Genomic DNA, 16,597 nt, shown 5'->3' with positions numbered 1-16,597 from the left:
AACCTCGGGGGTGAGGGGAGACAGATCAAACTTGGATGAGGAAGAGTGAGTTGGGTGTTGTGGGTGGTACCCAGACAACATGGCAGGCCCTGCACTGCAAACCACCCAATAACATAGTTATATAATACATATATATCTAGTAATATATGATGTATATAGTACTATATATAATGTCATTATTTTTATAATAATAAATAGTAATTATGTCTATTGTACACTATAATGTAATACATATTATTTATAGTAATACATTCATACAGGGAGGGAGAATGCTGGAATGTAGCAGGGGAAGCCGCAGAGCTCACTGGTACCCTGGACCTCAGAGGAGGCACTAGAGGCAGGAGTGAGGAGAGGTTGGGAGAGAGTCCCAATTCCCTAGGAAATCCAGTTTCCTTTCTATAGGAGTTCGTATGTCCCCTCACCCTCACAGATTCTCCTTCTCACAGTTTCTGCTCCCTTATATGGAGATGGCCTCCTAAGACCATCTCTCCAAATGCCTCTCATAGCTTCTGCATGTCACTCAATCAGAGGACATGCTTCAGGTCCCACCCTCAGACTTCTCACTAAGCATTTGACTGGTCAGTTCCTCAAGGCCCAACAGCAAAGGCTGTCTCACTGGCTCCATGTCCATGCCTGTCTATTCCTGCTCACTGGAAGGAATCCTGAGATCCCTTGGTATAGAGCTTGGCACTTAAGTGCCATGGGCTGGTCCTGGCCATTTTATTCCAAAAGGGACTGGGTTGTGGCAGGAATTCGGAGTGTCCTGGACTCCTCCCATGCAGCTTCCAGAAATTTGCTTTCCACGTAGGGCCCTTGATGGAGACTAGAGTCTACAGCAATGGCAGGACTTTGACCTCCAGTGCTACCACAGCTGCCTCTGCATTTCTTCTAGTTTGGTGATGTCGAGGAGTACCCTCTTACCCTTTTAAATTCATTAATGAAAACATTGGTTTACTCACCATGGTGCAACTCCTTTACACAAAGTGTATGAATCAAGAGGCACTTTGAAGTCATGAAGTGAGTGGGTTTGCATTTCAAAGAACGATGGCACTGGATGTTAGACCCATGCACGCAGGCAGGCCCTCACCTGGACAAAAGATTCCAAGACTTCCTGGATAGTCCAGTCCAAGTGCCTTTCACATGAAACAGTCTACCCACTGACTATCAGCTCCCTCTATTTTCTTCATCCCAGTGTAGTAAGAGAGGTTAAAATATCTCATTTTACAGTCAGGAAACTGCACATGAATAACCATGAGGTGACTTGCCCAATGACACCCAGCAAGCAAGTCACTGGCAAAAGCAAGAATAGAATTCAGAGTTTTGAAATCATAATACAACACCTTGACCAGTAGACCAATGGTTTCCAAATGACATTTGTAGATCAGCCCCATTAGAATCATGTAGGATCTGTGTAAATACCTAGATTGCCTAAATCTCCTGGGATCAGCCTAGCACTTGATATTTTTAAACTTGCTGAAAGTTTTAATATGTAGCCAGGTTGACAAACTACTAAAGTCTATGCTACTTGCCTATGCTAGTAAAAATAAGCCATAGGTGTAGAAATCAGAGAGCAAAATCACCCACATAACGACCCTGGCCAATAGACTCGATGCTTAGCAAAGACCAAACAGGACAGCTACAGTCAGGCGACATACTCTGTAAACGGTATCACGAGGAGTTGGGGGTTGGGGAAGCCTTGTATTTATTTTCCTTCTAACTACTCCAGACAAATCACCACAACTTCCAAGTTAGAAGATGCTTTTTTCCAATTTCCAGAACTTGTGGTATCCACCTAGTGCTGAAAATCCAGCTGTGCTCTTTCTGTTTCTTATATTATTGCCAGAAATAAAGATCTTGTAATCAAAACTTGGCTGAAAGTTTGACTGATGTTGCTTGAGGCATACCATGAATCTACCCCATCCTTCTATCACCACTGCAGGGTTTTCAAAAGTAATATTTATTTTCCACTGGAGAAAATAAAAGTATAATTGTTGAGTCCAAGAGAATTACCATGTCTTCACTGATCAAGGGCATCTGGTGTCTCCAATGGGTAGCCCCTCATGAATAATAACAATAAAATATTGAGCACTTAAATATAGGCATTGTGAAGAAGAATATATATCTTTATCATTTTATCACACTTATATTGTGTGATAAGGACTATTGTTATGAGAGCTCTTGATTCGCTTATCTCCGCACAGGCTCTTCCTCAGTCATCCCCAGCTCAGTAAATGATACCACCATCTACCCTGTCACTTACACTTACAACTTAGGAGACATCCTTGAATCGACTTTGTCTCAATCTTACCTTTTCCCAAGCCACCATCCGATCTTATTCAATCTGTTAGCAAGTCCTCTCAGTTTTACCTCCCAAACATCTCTGGAATCTGTCCCGATAGCTCTTACATCTCCACTGCCATAAGCACCAGCCCAAATTCCCATCTCTCATCTCCTAACTGGACACCCCATTTCTCCTCTGGATCCCTTCCTACCCAGTTGGCAAATACCAGAGGGATATTTTATAAAAACAAATAAATAAATTAGATCATTTTATTTTTTTCTGCTTAGAACATTTCAATTACCTCCTGTAGAGTGAAAAATAAAATCCAGACTTGTTCACTTCTCACTCACGAGGTCCTGCACGATCTGGCCCCACTTTCTCTGACTTCATCCTATGCCCCATTCAACTTCTTCAACGCATTTTGTCCACACTAAACAGAATCCCAAGCACAACCAAGCTCTTTCCTATCAAAGGACTTTGGTGCCATTCTCTCTGCTCATGATGTCTGTTTTGTTTTGTTTTGTTTTTGCTCTTCTCCTGACTGGCTCTTCTTCCTCTCTAAGAATAATTTTCGCCACTCCAGATCATCGTTATTTTACACCTCTAATATTTTTGGTTTTTAATCAAAGCACCTGTCTATCTTTCATAGCATGTGTACTCTGTAATTATTTTGCTTATTGGTTTTACTCATTTATTGCCTGTCTCCTCCATTGGAACATAAGCTTGGTAAGGGCAATACCATATTTACTAATATATATTCAGCGCCTAGCAAAATTCCTGGTACATACTAGGTGACAATAAACATTGGTTCAATGAAGCTATAAATGTTTATTTTATAGATGAAGTAAGCAAGGTTTAGAAAAGTAAAATAACTTCCCTGGGATTGTCTAACTGGTTAACAGCAGAGCAAGGATTAGTACCATGATCCATTCGTCTGATGCCAATGCCTAAGCCATAACATGGAAGTCTTAGTATTCCTAGACATAAAGCTGTAGACAAATGACCTCCATTTCTTTGGTGCATTTGTACTGAGTATCTCAAAGTCCTACCACATAGAATATCCGTAAAAAGGAGATGGAGCCTGCGGAGCAACTGCATTATTTCTATCATATCAATTAGGAAACTGAAGCATTAATTGGTTAAGTGTCCTGCCTGACACCTGGCCAGTTTCTGAGTTGAAATTAGAAAGCTCCTTCACTCAGAAGATAGTTTAGTCCCTCATTGCTTACAGTGGGGTTCCTGCGCAGCTGCACTAGAGTCGCCTGGGAACTGGTTAGAAATGCAGCATCTCAGGTTCCACCCCAGACAGACCGAATCAGAACTGACGTTTTAACAAGATCCCCAAATGACTCTTATGCACAATAAAGTTTGAAAAGGACTGATCTAGACCATTTTAAAAGACACAGTCTTCTACCCCACCCCAGATAGAACCATCAGCACTTCCAAACTTCACGCCAGTTTTCCTCTTAACAAATTGCAGACCTGGTTTCTCAAGCCAATATCTTAAATGGAGAGCAGACAGACTTCAGGCATGACCAGCGCACAGCCGATCCCAGTTATTCTGCACTCTCTTAACACCAGGCCTCCCGATGTTCGGCCCCAGTCCGTTCTACTGGACAAGAAATAGTATTAGCAGGACCATCCCACCAGATACAGCGGCTCTGGCCTTCCATTCTTCCCTGAATCAAAAAGTCACCCCTTACGAAGCTCTTCTCCCACCTAAAATAGAGGTTTTCTGTCAGAATGAGGAAGTGCTAACTCCTAAGCGTATGAATGGTTCTAGTTCTAATGCCCAGCCCCATTCCTGCCTTTGGACTTTTTGCTGCTAAACCTCAGGTCTCCAAATTGGCAGATTCAAGAGTGACCTGTCCCTAGGTCTGAACACCTAACTCCAGCTGGAGGCCCCTTTTCCATCTCTCACCGCCACTGCCTGAATCATCCAACTCTCAGCCTCTCTCCCTTTAAGTTCAACAGCATCCACGTAATCTCTTTGCCATGAATCTCTTAGCCCCTCTTATACTTTCTTCATATAACTGACAGGCTTACCTTTCCTAACAAATCTGCTAGGTTACCCTCAGATCTAACAGCATCCTAAGATTTTTCCAACGCATGCAATTTAAACCAAACATATACAATAGCTATTAAACATCATTCTGGAGAATACTAATATGACTTCCTACCAGTGTGTTTTTGAGGAACTGGTGATTACACTGAAATGCAGGGGTGAACTGGGCCCCAAACACGGAAACATGAAATAGGAACCTCTTGCCTTCACCATCTTAATCATTGAGTTATCTGCACATTCATACATTCCGTCAACAAACATTCACTGAGCACCTGGTATGTGTCCCTGTATTACCCTAGGTCCTGCAGTTGTAGAAAGAAATGTGAGTACTATGATAGGGCCAGAATACTTACCTATGGGAGCTCAACAGGGAGCCACCACCACTGCCTGGGGACAAGAAGAGAGGAGGCTATCAGGAGAGGAGGACTTTGAGATGGGTTCATTAGGTAGAGGAGGAGAAGGATGTGCCAGGCAGAGGGGAAAGTTCATGTAAGAACACAGAGGTGTGAAAAGTAGTGTGTGTTTGAAGCCTTGGTTAAAAGTATGCATAGGGCCGGCCCTAGCAGCCTAGTGGTTAAGTTCAGTGCACTGGGCTTTGGCGGCCTGGGTTCGGTTCCAGAGCGCAGACCTACACCACTTGTCTGTCAGTGGCCATGCTGTGGGGGCAGCTCAAATACAAAAACAGGAAGATTGGCAGCAGATGTTAGCTCAGGGCGAAACTGCCTCAGCAAGAAAACACATAAACAGAAAGTATGGAGACAAGTATGCACATACATGGCCACTGTCATGGGAAAGAGGCTGGCAGGAGAAGAGACTGGGGAAGGTCAGGTGGGACAGAATTCAGCAGAAAAGGACCACAAATCGTCTGAATTCAATTTTAGAGGGCGAGTTCTCTCATTTGTAAGAAATTCTTTGGCTATCTTCACAAAGTCTTCGGTTCAAGAATTCTTCCGGGTATTGTTATACTCCTGCTCCTGGTCAGTTCACCACGCACACAGGTGTGATAGGAAGTGCTCACAGTATATACTCACACACCATACACACAGCCTCACCTAGGGATTAACTAATCCATCACTGCTTGTCATTGTTGCTCTTCCAGAAAGCAAAGCTCTTTACCTGGCTCCCTGTCCAGAAGCCACAGCAACGATAAAAACTTAACCCACTAATGAGTTATCAGAACTCTGAAAAGCTGTGACACCCCGAGGACTTTGCAATTTACACAGGTGAATCATGCACTTGCAGTCCTCCTGATAGCTCATCCCTCTGACGGGGACTGGAATGAAAAGGCTGGTTAACATTCTCCTTGCCAATTTTCCCGACTGAAGAGGAAGAGTCAGAGGTCATGGTGGCCTTCAGCAGGCTTTTAGTGGCTGCACTGGGTAGTTCCCATCAGGAAGACAGTGGGCAGACAGGTTAAGAGCAGACAATTTGGAATCAGAAGACTGATGCTCAAACTCCAGCTCTTAACAAATCTCCAAGCTTTAATTACTTAACCTTTCTTGTCTCAGTTTTCCTATTTGGAAAATGGGGATAATAACAGCTTCTTTACAGGGTCACTGGAAGATTATATAAGTTAGCGTATATAAAGCATGTAGGACAATGAAAGGTACATACAATGCTCAACAAGCAGCAGAAATTACTAGCCTTGATGACCAAAGGATCTACTTAGACACATTCCTCCCTCCACCTTTCTCTTTCTTGTCTCTCTCTCTCTACCCATGCGAGATGTTAGCAGTCTACTCAGTCTTCCCACCCTACTTAATGCTTTGGATTTTTGTCCCACCCAGAATCCTTCAGGAGACAGTTCATAAATCAGTTTGGCCTGACCTGAGCCCAACACTAGAGAGAAAAGACAAGGTCACAATCAAAATGCTCACCCTGAGACACTGTTCATCCTGGGACTCCTGTCGCAGGAGCGTGAGACAGAGGATGGGGTGGGAGAAAGGAAGTGAAGAAAGGGCACCAGGGAAAGAAGATATGGGTTGAAGCAAGTCCTACTGGCTTATATATACCAATGCAGTGCTTATTCCTAATAGACTTTAAAAATTATTTTTCCTGACTAACAGAGAAATCAGCAGGCAATATAATATCGAAGGAGGAAGGACAGTTTTACAATAAGATGCTCCCTAGCTTGGGATTGAAGGTCACAGGGAAATTTACGAGTTCAACAAACGCTGTGTTTGAAGTGAAGGCCTGTGTGCCCATCGCCCGAGCCCCGTGAAGCCTGCAGCCGTGAAGCCTGCAGCCGTGAAGCCTGCAGCCGTGAGCTGGCCTGCACCCAGGTGTGTATCTGAGTGGCCAAGGCTTGGAGCAGAGCTTCACTCACTCTGATGCCAAAAGAAGCTGTAATAAATTAGCCTAAAGCTCACATTATCCTACAATGGCAAGAGATTTGAGGATTCCAAGGATAAACTTTGAATGTATTTACTATAAACACTAATTATAAAGCCAGACAATGTCTTAATGGAAAGAAAACAAATTTCTATTTCTCACAGATGCATGAGTGTACATAGAGATTACAGTGTGCCCCTTAATCAGCAAATCCTGGATAGCACATGACAGTGTGTGCGTGTATATAGGTTCAGCATCTATTCATATATGTATATGCACAATGTTATGTCACAGAGCTTGAAAATTAGGTAGATCATTTTACTAATCTTTTAAAATTACAAATCCAGGATACTTAAAGAGTTTTAGCATTTGCCTTAACTGCACATTTCTGTTTCATTAGCCAAGTCTTTCTTTCCCTTCCTACGCTAGGATAAAATCAGTTGAACCTCAGAGATTCAAGCTATGGTTCAAAAAGATGAAAAGAGCCTAAAAACCTAGGTAATGTCTCCAGGACATGCCCTTCCCTTCCCCTCCCAGACCAGCCTGACCTTACTTGCCCACCCTGACTTCTGAAGTATGTCCAGCTCTATCTTGCTGACTACTTCATTTCCATTTCCTTCTCCCCACATCCCCCCTGTCCTTTTTCATGGTCTACTTAAAGCCACTGCAGTATCTGGATAACTCACTGAGTTGACAGCGGGATGAAGAATCATTCCGAGAGGGTTCTGACTGGGGGAAGGAAGTTCATACATTTTTTTAATTTAATAAACTTTCTGTTTTGATGTGTGTGTGTGTTTTATAGGCAGGGGAAATACACTCCCCCATCACCCCTGGTAACTGAAGACCTGTACCTCCCACTTGGAATGCCAACTTCAGTCTTCTGGTCTCTGTGTTATTTTCCTGGAGCACAGGAATCAACCACAGATGGGAGACAATAGCTACTGACAAAAATGTAGCTGAGTTTATTCTTTGTTAAAGATGAAGGTTTCCTGTTACACACAATGAAAATGACAGTCATTTTGCAAGCGGCATTAACCTGCTGCAGACGATGATGACGATGATGATGATGCTGTTGCTGCTGCTGCTGATAGCAGTAACAATAATAATAATAAAGAACAGCTATTGCTAACCTGCTCGATACGACTAAGAACTGTGCTCAGCTCTTCACATCTATTATCTCATTTAATCCTTACAAAAATCTATAAGTACTCCTATTTCCTATTATCTCCATTTTATACGTAAGAGTAGTGATGTTCAGTACAGATCAGTAACTTGCCCAAGGGCAAAGAGCTAACAAATAACAGAGTTGGGATTGAGATTTAGATCTTACTAACCCCAGAACCTGTGTAATTAACCACGAAGCCAAGAGATAAATCTTGGACTAAGGAAAGCCTTCTTCGCAATTTGACTAAATTGTCTTTTTTAGAAGTTTTAGGGAACTGCTTAATTTTTAAACTCAATTCTAGAAATCTTAAAAATGTATCCAATATTCTGTTTTCAAGGAACACCTAGATCTAATCCTCTTGTTGTGAATGGAAAACAATTCACCGAAACCCATTGAAAGAAAGAGAATAAAACCTTGGCTTTTCATTCAGACCAGAAGTATTGCCCACTAAGATTGTGCCTGTGTAGTATTTGTGTTTATAACATACTGCTGCTGCTTTTTATTTCCTGGTGATAATAAATTGCTATATGTCACTTCTCTCAAGGGTATTATACCAAAATCTTAACTCTTCTCATTGACTCTGTTGAGATAGAAAATAAAATATAGACTTTTAGAGCAGGAAGTCACTTCAGATTTTCCCTTATTTTACAAATCTGGAAAAAGAAGCCCAGAGAAATGTAGAAATTTGCTCAAGATCGAAAGTCTTAGCCAAAAGCATGAGATTTGGAGTCAGAATGGTCTTACCACCGTATATTGACTGAGTGATTGTGGGAAAGCTACTTAACAGTACTCTGAACCTGTCTCCTCATCTGTAATAGGGGATACTAATATACTGAAATGTATTATTATTATTATATCAAGTTATATATTACTATATCATATTATATTACACTATTATCTTATTATAGAATAAAATTGATTAGTGTCATAATAAATAAAAGCAGTAATGTATGTAAAATGCTTGGCACACATAGTACATAATGATGACTCATCATCACCATCATCACCACCATCATCATCATCATCAACCCAACAGAGCAGAGCCCAGGCCTTATGCTTTTGAACTCCCTGTACCAAATGATCTTTCTGAGTGTTTAGAGATCGGTGAAGTACACATGTCTAGCTCCAGGGCCATCCCAGCCCTCCCCCCAGGTCAGATCAGACAAACCCCACTGAAGGGGTTTACCAACCAAACATCTGTTAAACAGTAAATGGTCACAATGCGAAGACTATTTATTACAGTCTTGACCTACATTTGTGTTTATAGAACTTAAATAGATTTATGTTCTTTGGAAAAGCTGAGACCATGGGCCACCCTCAGAAAGGGTGGCTGTTTACACCTACTTTTAAGAAAGCTGACTACTATGTAAGATGGCATCTTGATGAACGACTTATAGAGGGAGAGGCTAAGTTAAGTTAGAAGGTTGGAATAATTTAGAAGTTAAATTAATTATGCACCCTAATGTTGCTAACCTGACCTTCACACATAAAGATAACACCTAATGAGGAAAAGGTAAGCATACAATAAGGAGAAAAAAAGATAAGAGAGAATATAATATGGTCTTTTGATAAAATATAAGTCAAACACATTTATTTCAGTTTCCTAGGAAGTCAGGTTAATGAAACAATGAAGGAGTGATTAATGATGATGTGTATGTGGAAGTAAATTGCATGGGAGCAAAAGAAAAGGGCTTAAAGGAGAGTGTGTGTGAATTATAAAATGTGACTAAGAAAGAACTCCTGAAACTACCTAAACTTTATAGTTTCTTTGGAGTTACAATTCAGTTTGTACTTTCTCTATTATCTCCCAAAATAAACAAACCTCAAAGAGACACGTAAAAATCTGGCATGCCAAAGTGCTGCTACACTAATTTTGAAAAAAGAAAACATTACTCTGGATCTCTTTAGGAAAGTCAAAATCCCATGACTGATATTGTTTTTACAGGAGCAAAGGTTCCACTGGACTCGTGCTCCTTGATTTTGGCTGTGTATCAGTGACTTGGGAGCTTTGCAAAATACTGACGCCTGGGTTCCACTTCCAGAGATTCTGATGTAACTGGTTTGGGCCGTGAGCTGGACATTAGGAGTTTTGAAATCTCTCCAGATGATGCTAACGTGCAACCAAATATAAGAACCATTGTTCTGGTGAGCTTGTGGATGGGTCTAATCCTTTTTCGGTTGCTATTAACTTGTACACAGTTGGTGCTACTCAAGTTAAAAGTCTGTTAAATAAATGAAATTAAAACTGTCTTTGGAGAATGACCACTCCTTCTACGTTGCAGAGACAATTGCTGGAAGAAAAACATACACATATATTTTTAAAGTTTTCTTCCACCCTAAAGATGAAGTAGAGATCTCTACCATTTCATAGGAAAAACTCCATTGTCTTCACCATTTTTTAGCATCAGCTTTAACATCAAAATCCTATTGTGATTTTTCTTATAAGTTTAGTCTTCATCCATTCAGAATGTATTTATTGAATATCTACCAATAAATGTACTAGCTATTGGGCACGTGATGCTAAACAAATATTCATGGGCTGTTGGAGAATACAGACAGGTAAGCAGGCCATTTCTGCTCAGTGAGATAAACGATGTTGCCAAGGAAGTTCTGTGTGCAACGGGAGTCTGAAGACATCTAGGAGGCTTCCTAGATAAAATCACATCTATGCTAAAAATAGGAGAGCAGGAATTAGCTAAGCAAAAAGGTGACTGTCAGGGAGAGCCGTGGGAAGAAGAAACAGCATATCTGAAGGCCCAGAGGCACGCTGGCCACGGCACACGTGGAGAAGTGAAAGAAGTCCGGCAGCACAAGAGCCTGTGCTATCGAAGGTGTCGTGTGTAACAGCTGGAGGGAAGCAGTCTCCCAGGAAGACAGAGAGTGATGAGGCTGGAGAAGTAAGCAAGGCCCAGGGAGAGCATGCAAGGCCTTGAAACTATTTTTAGTTTAAGCTTTTTCTTTCCTAAATGAAATGGCAGGAAGGCTAGTCATTCAGTTTTGTGTAGGGGAATACTATAATTGGATTTGAGTTTTCTCGAAGATCATTTTTGCTGCAAAGTGGTGAATGTGTTGAAGAGGGAAAGACTGGAGTCAGATTAGTTCGGAAGTGAAAAACGACAGTGGCCTATTATAGAGAAGTGGCAGCTGGGATAGGGAGAAATGGGCACATCTGAGAGTCAGTAAAATGATGACACTTGAAGGGAGATGATGACTGATTTGATTGAGAGTGAAGGACATTGACGAGTCTTAGGTTATGTGCAGATTCCTGGACCAAACCAGCCACAAGGAGCACAGAAGGATGTGTAGATTTGAAAGAAGCTGGAATAGGCTCTGTTCTGTACAGTAAGAGTTTGAGATGCAAGTGGGCCATCTAAGTGGCAATATCCGTAGGCAGTTGCCCTAACGTGCCTTATGGCCCTTAAGGGAAGAGACTAGAGGGGCAGGTATGGATTTAGGAATCATTAGCACATGGATGGTAGTCGAGTGATGGGGTAAATGAGCTTCATCCCCAACAGGTGTGTAGAGCAAGAGAGAAAAGTGCGCTCAGAGAAACAGCAACATTGAAGAAATGGGCAGAGTAAGAAAAGCTAGAAAAGCAAACTGAGAAGAGATAGAGAAAAAGAAGGAAAATCAGGGAGTGAGATGGCACAAAATCAAGGAGGAAGAGTTTTAAGTAGGAAGGCGTAGGCAATTATGCTTTAATAAAGAGCCTGCCTCAATTTTTGACGTTTGACTGCTGACAGCTTTCAAGCCCCACCATCTCCCATATCTCAGCAAGCCTGTAAGAAAGCCTGGGAGCCTCCTCTTTGGGCACCAGCAAAAAGTTCACACCAGACCAGGTCCTGTTCACATGCAGAAACTCCCACCCAAGCCCCTTACCCAACCACCATAAACCCCCAGCCAGTCTCCCTTTCCTGACTTCTCAAGCCATTTGAAGATCAAGCTGGGATCCTCTCCTTCTCTCCCCAGAAAGCCTCATTATGCGAGTAACAGACCTTTTCCTAATCTCTTGGTCTGTTTGTGGCACCATTAGTTTCAACATCCGAACAAAATTTTGGGTGGGAAGGTCCATCCTATCTCTCAGGGTGACTACAACATAAGCCAAATATTCTCATGCAACATAAGTTCCAACAAGAGTCACTGCATTCGGCAGCACGGAGGTCCACGGTAGGCTCCACTTTAGTAGAGAGATGGAAGTAAAAACCTGAGTGTCCAAGTGTGAAGGACATAGAAGACAAGGGCAAGATGGAGACAGTGAATCAGATAACTCTTTCAACAAGTTTCACTGTAAAGAGGAGAGAGAAAGAGCGGTAGCTGACAGGGGACATGGGATCAAGTAAAAGCTCCACTTGTTTGAGTTTTAACACAGGAGAGGCCTGAGCACAACTAAAGTGAAGTAAGCAGGTGAGGGGAGGAGAGAGGGTTCAGTGTAGCAAAGAAGAAGAGTGGAGTGAGAGACATTCCTAAGAAGGGAGACGGAATCCAGAGCAAAGGTGGAGAAATTCATCTTGGACAGTACGAAGGGGGAGAACATATTTGGGGGTGTAGATTAGCTCGCACACCTGTGGGCAGACCTTTCCACTTTAGGGAGGGAGGTGACAGGCTGGAAGTTAGGGAAGAGGCATCAGGATTGGAGGAGAAGAGGTCTAGAATGGCCTTCAGAAACAGAGATAATGCTTGTCCCCAAAACATAGAAGGACTTGTGCCTGGGGTGGAAGCTCCACATACCCTTTTTTCTACCATCTCGGAGGGCTGGTCTCGCTTTGATTTGCCTATTTAGAAAGATCTGTCTGGTTTTCCTTTTTTCACTCTCTGCCCCCACACAAATTGCTACAATCTACTTTTTAGAGCTCACTTCATTATCTTGTTTCTAAACTGTTTATCCATTTATCTCATTGCAAAGTCTAGAAAATTTAGCAAATATAAACGAGCAGAAAAAGAAAAGTTATACTCCCTATAAGCCTACTACCTGAGATTATGATTATTAATAACCATTTCCAGCTATTGAAAAAGTGATAAAATATACTTTTAATATGGAAAATAGGGACTATGCCATTTATAACAATTACTTTCTTCCTTTTAACCACTTATCACTGATTGTATTGTGAATGCTTTCCCATGTTTCTGATATTCTCCAAACATCTTTAATGGTGACAGGATATTTCATGATTTGGCTGTGCCATTGTATAGCTGCACTAGATAAGGGGCATTTATTTTTTTTTATCAATATTTTTTGCCCCCCAACACCCACTAGTATCCTCCTTCTCAATTTTCCTCTGGAGAATCCATGGGGTTTGGGTGATGCTGACTCCACCCATGAATTCAAGGTCAGAGTTCTTGACCAAGGCGTAAGCGATGCATTTCCCTGTCCTCAGGGATTAGATATAGTGTGGGCACCACCACCCTCCAATCCCAGGAAGAATGGGCAAGAAATCCACGGGCCAGGAGAAAGTGATGACCTGGAGACCACGTCCCCTTCGGAGCTATGCTTCCAGGCGAAATAATGCACCTGAGAGAGAGAACATGGAGGCTGTGTGCTCCTTGAACCCAAAGCCTAGATCTTATTCATGTGTGTTTCTTCATTCTTAACCCAGACACTGGAATAGAGCATGCACATGATGAATGTGCCAGCCGCAGCCGTGCCATCCCTGCCATCCCCAAGCTGAATGGGACCAAGCTGAAACAGACTGGATTGAAGAGAAAAGTCAGATCCAGTGCTTATCTTTCTTTTCTCTTGAAACAACATTCAATAGACTCAAGAAGAAGCAGGAAGGGAACGGACTTGGCTGAGATCTTGGTAGTTGTTTCTTCTTTTAAAAAGAAAGAACAAAAAGTGACATCTAGCACATGTATTGAACTTAATAATTTATAAAATGCTTTCAGCACATTACCTACTTTCAGCCTCAAAACAACACTATGGGATAGAAATATTACTACCCCTCACATTATGGGTTCAACAATAGAGACACATGGATATTGAGTACATGGTTCAGGATCATGCAAACAAGGTGCGAACCATGAAGTGGGTTTTTTCCACTATTAGTAGAACTGCATAAAATTAACAAGTGCCCACTCTGTCTGGATTGCTCTCCCTCCCTGCTTTTCTCAATTTCTTCTCCTCCTGCCTGCATGTCTTAGAAAGAACTTTAGGGCCCCATTTGTACAACTCTGGGCTCTTTCCACCAAGTGAAGAACAAGGCTGACAGTTCCATAGTTCGTTGAGTAAACACAAGCAGCAAGTGACAGTGATTTACGCCTGACTTGCAAACTTCTGATTACCAATCCGTCGCCTGCTATGTAAACAGGTGTAAGCTGAGATTTAAATCCGTTTACAGAGAGTGGTAAATAATTTAATCTCTCCTCAGCACGGTGCTTGCGAATGTAAATGTTTAAGCCAAAACCGATGTCGACATTGTGATGCAAGCTTCCAGTTTCTCAACGAGAAAAGCTGTGCCAACAAACGGTCCTTGAGTGCCCCTGCTCAGGGTGGGGAAGCTGGCAGCATCAGAGAGGCAGGGTAAGGTAGAAAGGCCATCGCTCTGGGGGGAAGTCTCATTGTTTCCAACTGGAAGCTCAGCCACGGGCTGAGGAAATTGGAATACTCCCTCCACCCTTAATTCCTCCTGGTCCTGAGACTTTTCTCTCCCCCTTAGTTATTCTTCACTGCACTGCTCTGTAGACACCCAAGTTCGCTGCAGGTGTGTGAAAAGAGAGGCAAGAAGAGACAAGAAAAAAGCAAGAAAACAGTAGCCTTCAGGCTAGTTGTAAGGCCATTCTCACTAGAAGATGACAGGGGCACTCCCTGCCTGTCAACGGGTGCCTATGCAAATTGAGCTGGAGCCTACGAAAATCACAAACAAATGTGTTTTCAGCTGTCAAAAACTGTTGACTATTCTTGTTAGACTCCACTGAACCAGAGTGCTTCCTCCTTTGAATTTTTCATCAGTATTATTCATTTTCTAATCAGCCTGGCTCTTGCCTCAGCTGAGAGAATGAGAAGGGGCTTCCTTCTCCCCTCCCACAGAGAAACCTGGGCTTTCTCTGGAGTGGAAGGCCCTGGGCGCAGCCAGACGCAATCCACCCCATACTGAGCTGGCTGGGCATTGACTAGAAGAAAGCCAGAGAGTAAGGGTCCTGATTTTCTTCTGCCCCTTTAGGGAATTCTAGCTTACAAGCAAAGTTCGCGTCTCCTGGCATCATTGGTAATGCCATGGCTGGGATTTTGTTAGTCTGAAAAAGAAAAAAATCTTAAAAAAAAAAACTACTTACTATGGTCAGATCTTTAATTAAGACCTGGATAAGAAATGAATTTGATTTTCTCCTGTACTGACATAATTTATGGTAGGGAAAGAATAGCTACTATTTACTGAGTACAAGGAGTCTCTTTTCCTGAAAGCTTTTTGTTTGTTTCGTTTGTTCAGAAAAAGTTTCTTTTTCTGAAACCATTGATTGAGCAATTGGCATAACGCAGACACTGGGCTGCATATAGATTATCTCATTTAATCCTCAACTCAACACTCGGATGCGGGCACTATGCTCGATTTACAAAGAAGGAGACAGAGACCCAAAGAGTTGAGTAAATGGCCTGAGGTTGTTCAGCTGATAGAAGGGGGGACACTGGGATTTGAACCCCATCATGACTCTTGTCAAAGCCTTTCCTCTTAAAGCGTGCTGTAAAGCTTTTGTTCTTTCTAATCCGCCGTGCCTTCAGAAGAAAGGCACCTTGGTTTCTGCGTCTAGGAGTGTGTATACACAAAGTCCAGGAAGAAGAAAGCAGAAAGACTCTAATAATGATATTAATAACTAATATGTGTTGAGTTTTATGTTTTAAAAATAAATTACTGAATCTTAGGTTTTATACATATTAATTTACTTAGCCCTGACATCAGCACTAATAGGTAGATATTATTATTATCCTTATTTTAGATGAGAAAGACTGAGGCAGAGAAAGAAACCTGTCCAGCATCACGTAGCTAATAAGAGTCCGAACTGGGGACCAGCCCAGACCATTTCTGCCAGAGCCACAATCACAAGCCTCTGACCTGCCTGATGAGGATGTTCCAGCACACAGTGGGATGCAGGCGACGGACATAACTCTTGGGAAGCTCCTAACACTGACTTTCAAGGAAAATGATAATTAGGGCAGAGATTCTCTCCAAAAGCACCTAAATGAGACTGCGGGATCTCCTATGGGAAGGAGTATCTTTACAGAAAGCACACCTGGTCAACCTGCCTGTCATGAGTGGGGAATACGCTTGTGCAGGTGCAGAGAGATTACACAGAAAAACAAACACACGCACCAAGCAGCAGATAACCCAGAAGGTCTTAATATTTTTTCCAAAACAATGGTCTGGGATTTACAAACTGGCAAACAGGAGCAAGGTTCGAGGGTAGCGAGAGCTGCAAGGATCAGGAACAATCCAACTTACTTCCTGACTTTACTCTCCACACCTTCCACCACGTAGTAGCCGGGCTTGCATTCGTATCTGCAGACGGAGCCCACGTCATGGTTGCCCTGGAGGCAGTGAGGCAGGAGCAACTTGGCGTTGCGGATATCAGGGGGTGCATCGCACTCCAGCTTGCAGTAGGCTTCGGGGAGAGACCAGAGCCCATCTTCAAGACAGGTCAGCCACGGGCTCAGTCCTGACTCCAGGAGAGAGAAGCACAGGATGCTCAGAACAGAGAGTCCAGAAACAAAATCACAGCAGAAAGAACGAAACCTTGTCAACATATTGGCTTTCTTAGAAGGCCGCAC

General features: G+C 42.5%; 1 protein-coding gene across 1 annotated transcript in view; it reads right to left on the bottom strand.

Moving 5' to 3' along the window:
- Positions 1-16,597, bottom strand: part of PAPPA2 (pappalysin 2) — a 255,583-nt gene that overhangs the window by 51,174 nt on the left and 187,812 nt on the right. The window contains exon 16 of the mRNA XM_008522125.2: positions 16,272-16,485. Coding sequence (XP_008520347.2) covers positions 16,272-16,485 — 214 coding nt within the window. The remainder of the gene's footprint in view (positions 1-16,271; positions 16,486-16,597) is intronic.

The sequence above is a fragment of the Equus przewalskii genome, chromosome 23 (assembly GCF_037783145.1).
Source record: "Equus przewalskii isolate Varuska chromosome 23, EquPr2, whole genome shotgun sequence".
Taxonomy (NCBI): domain Eukaryota; kingdom Metazoa; phylum Chordata; class Mammalia; order Perissodactyla; family Equidae; genus Equus; species Equus przewalskii.
Note: the sequence above shows the minus strand (reverse complement) of the source record. Positions and strands in the feature narration are given on the sequence as shown.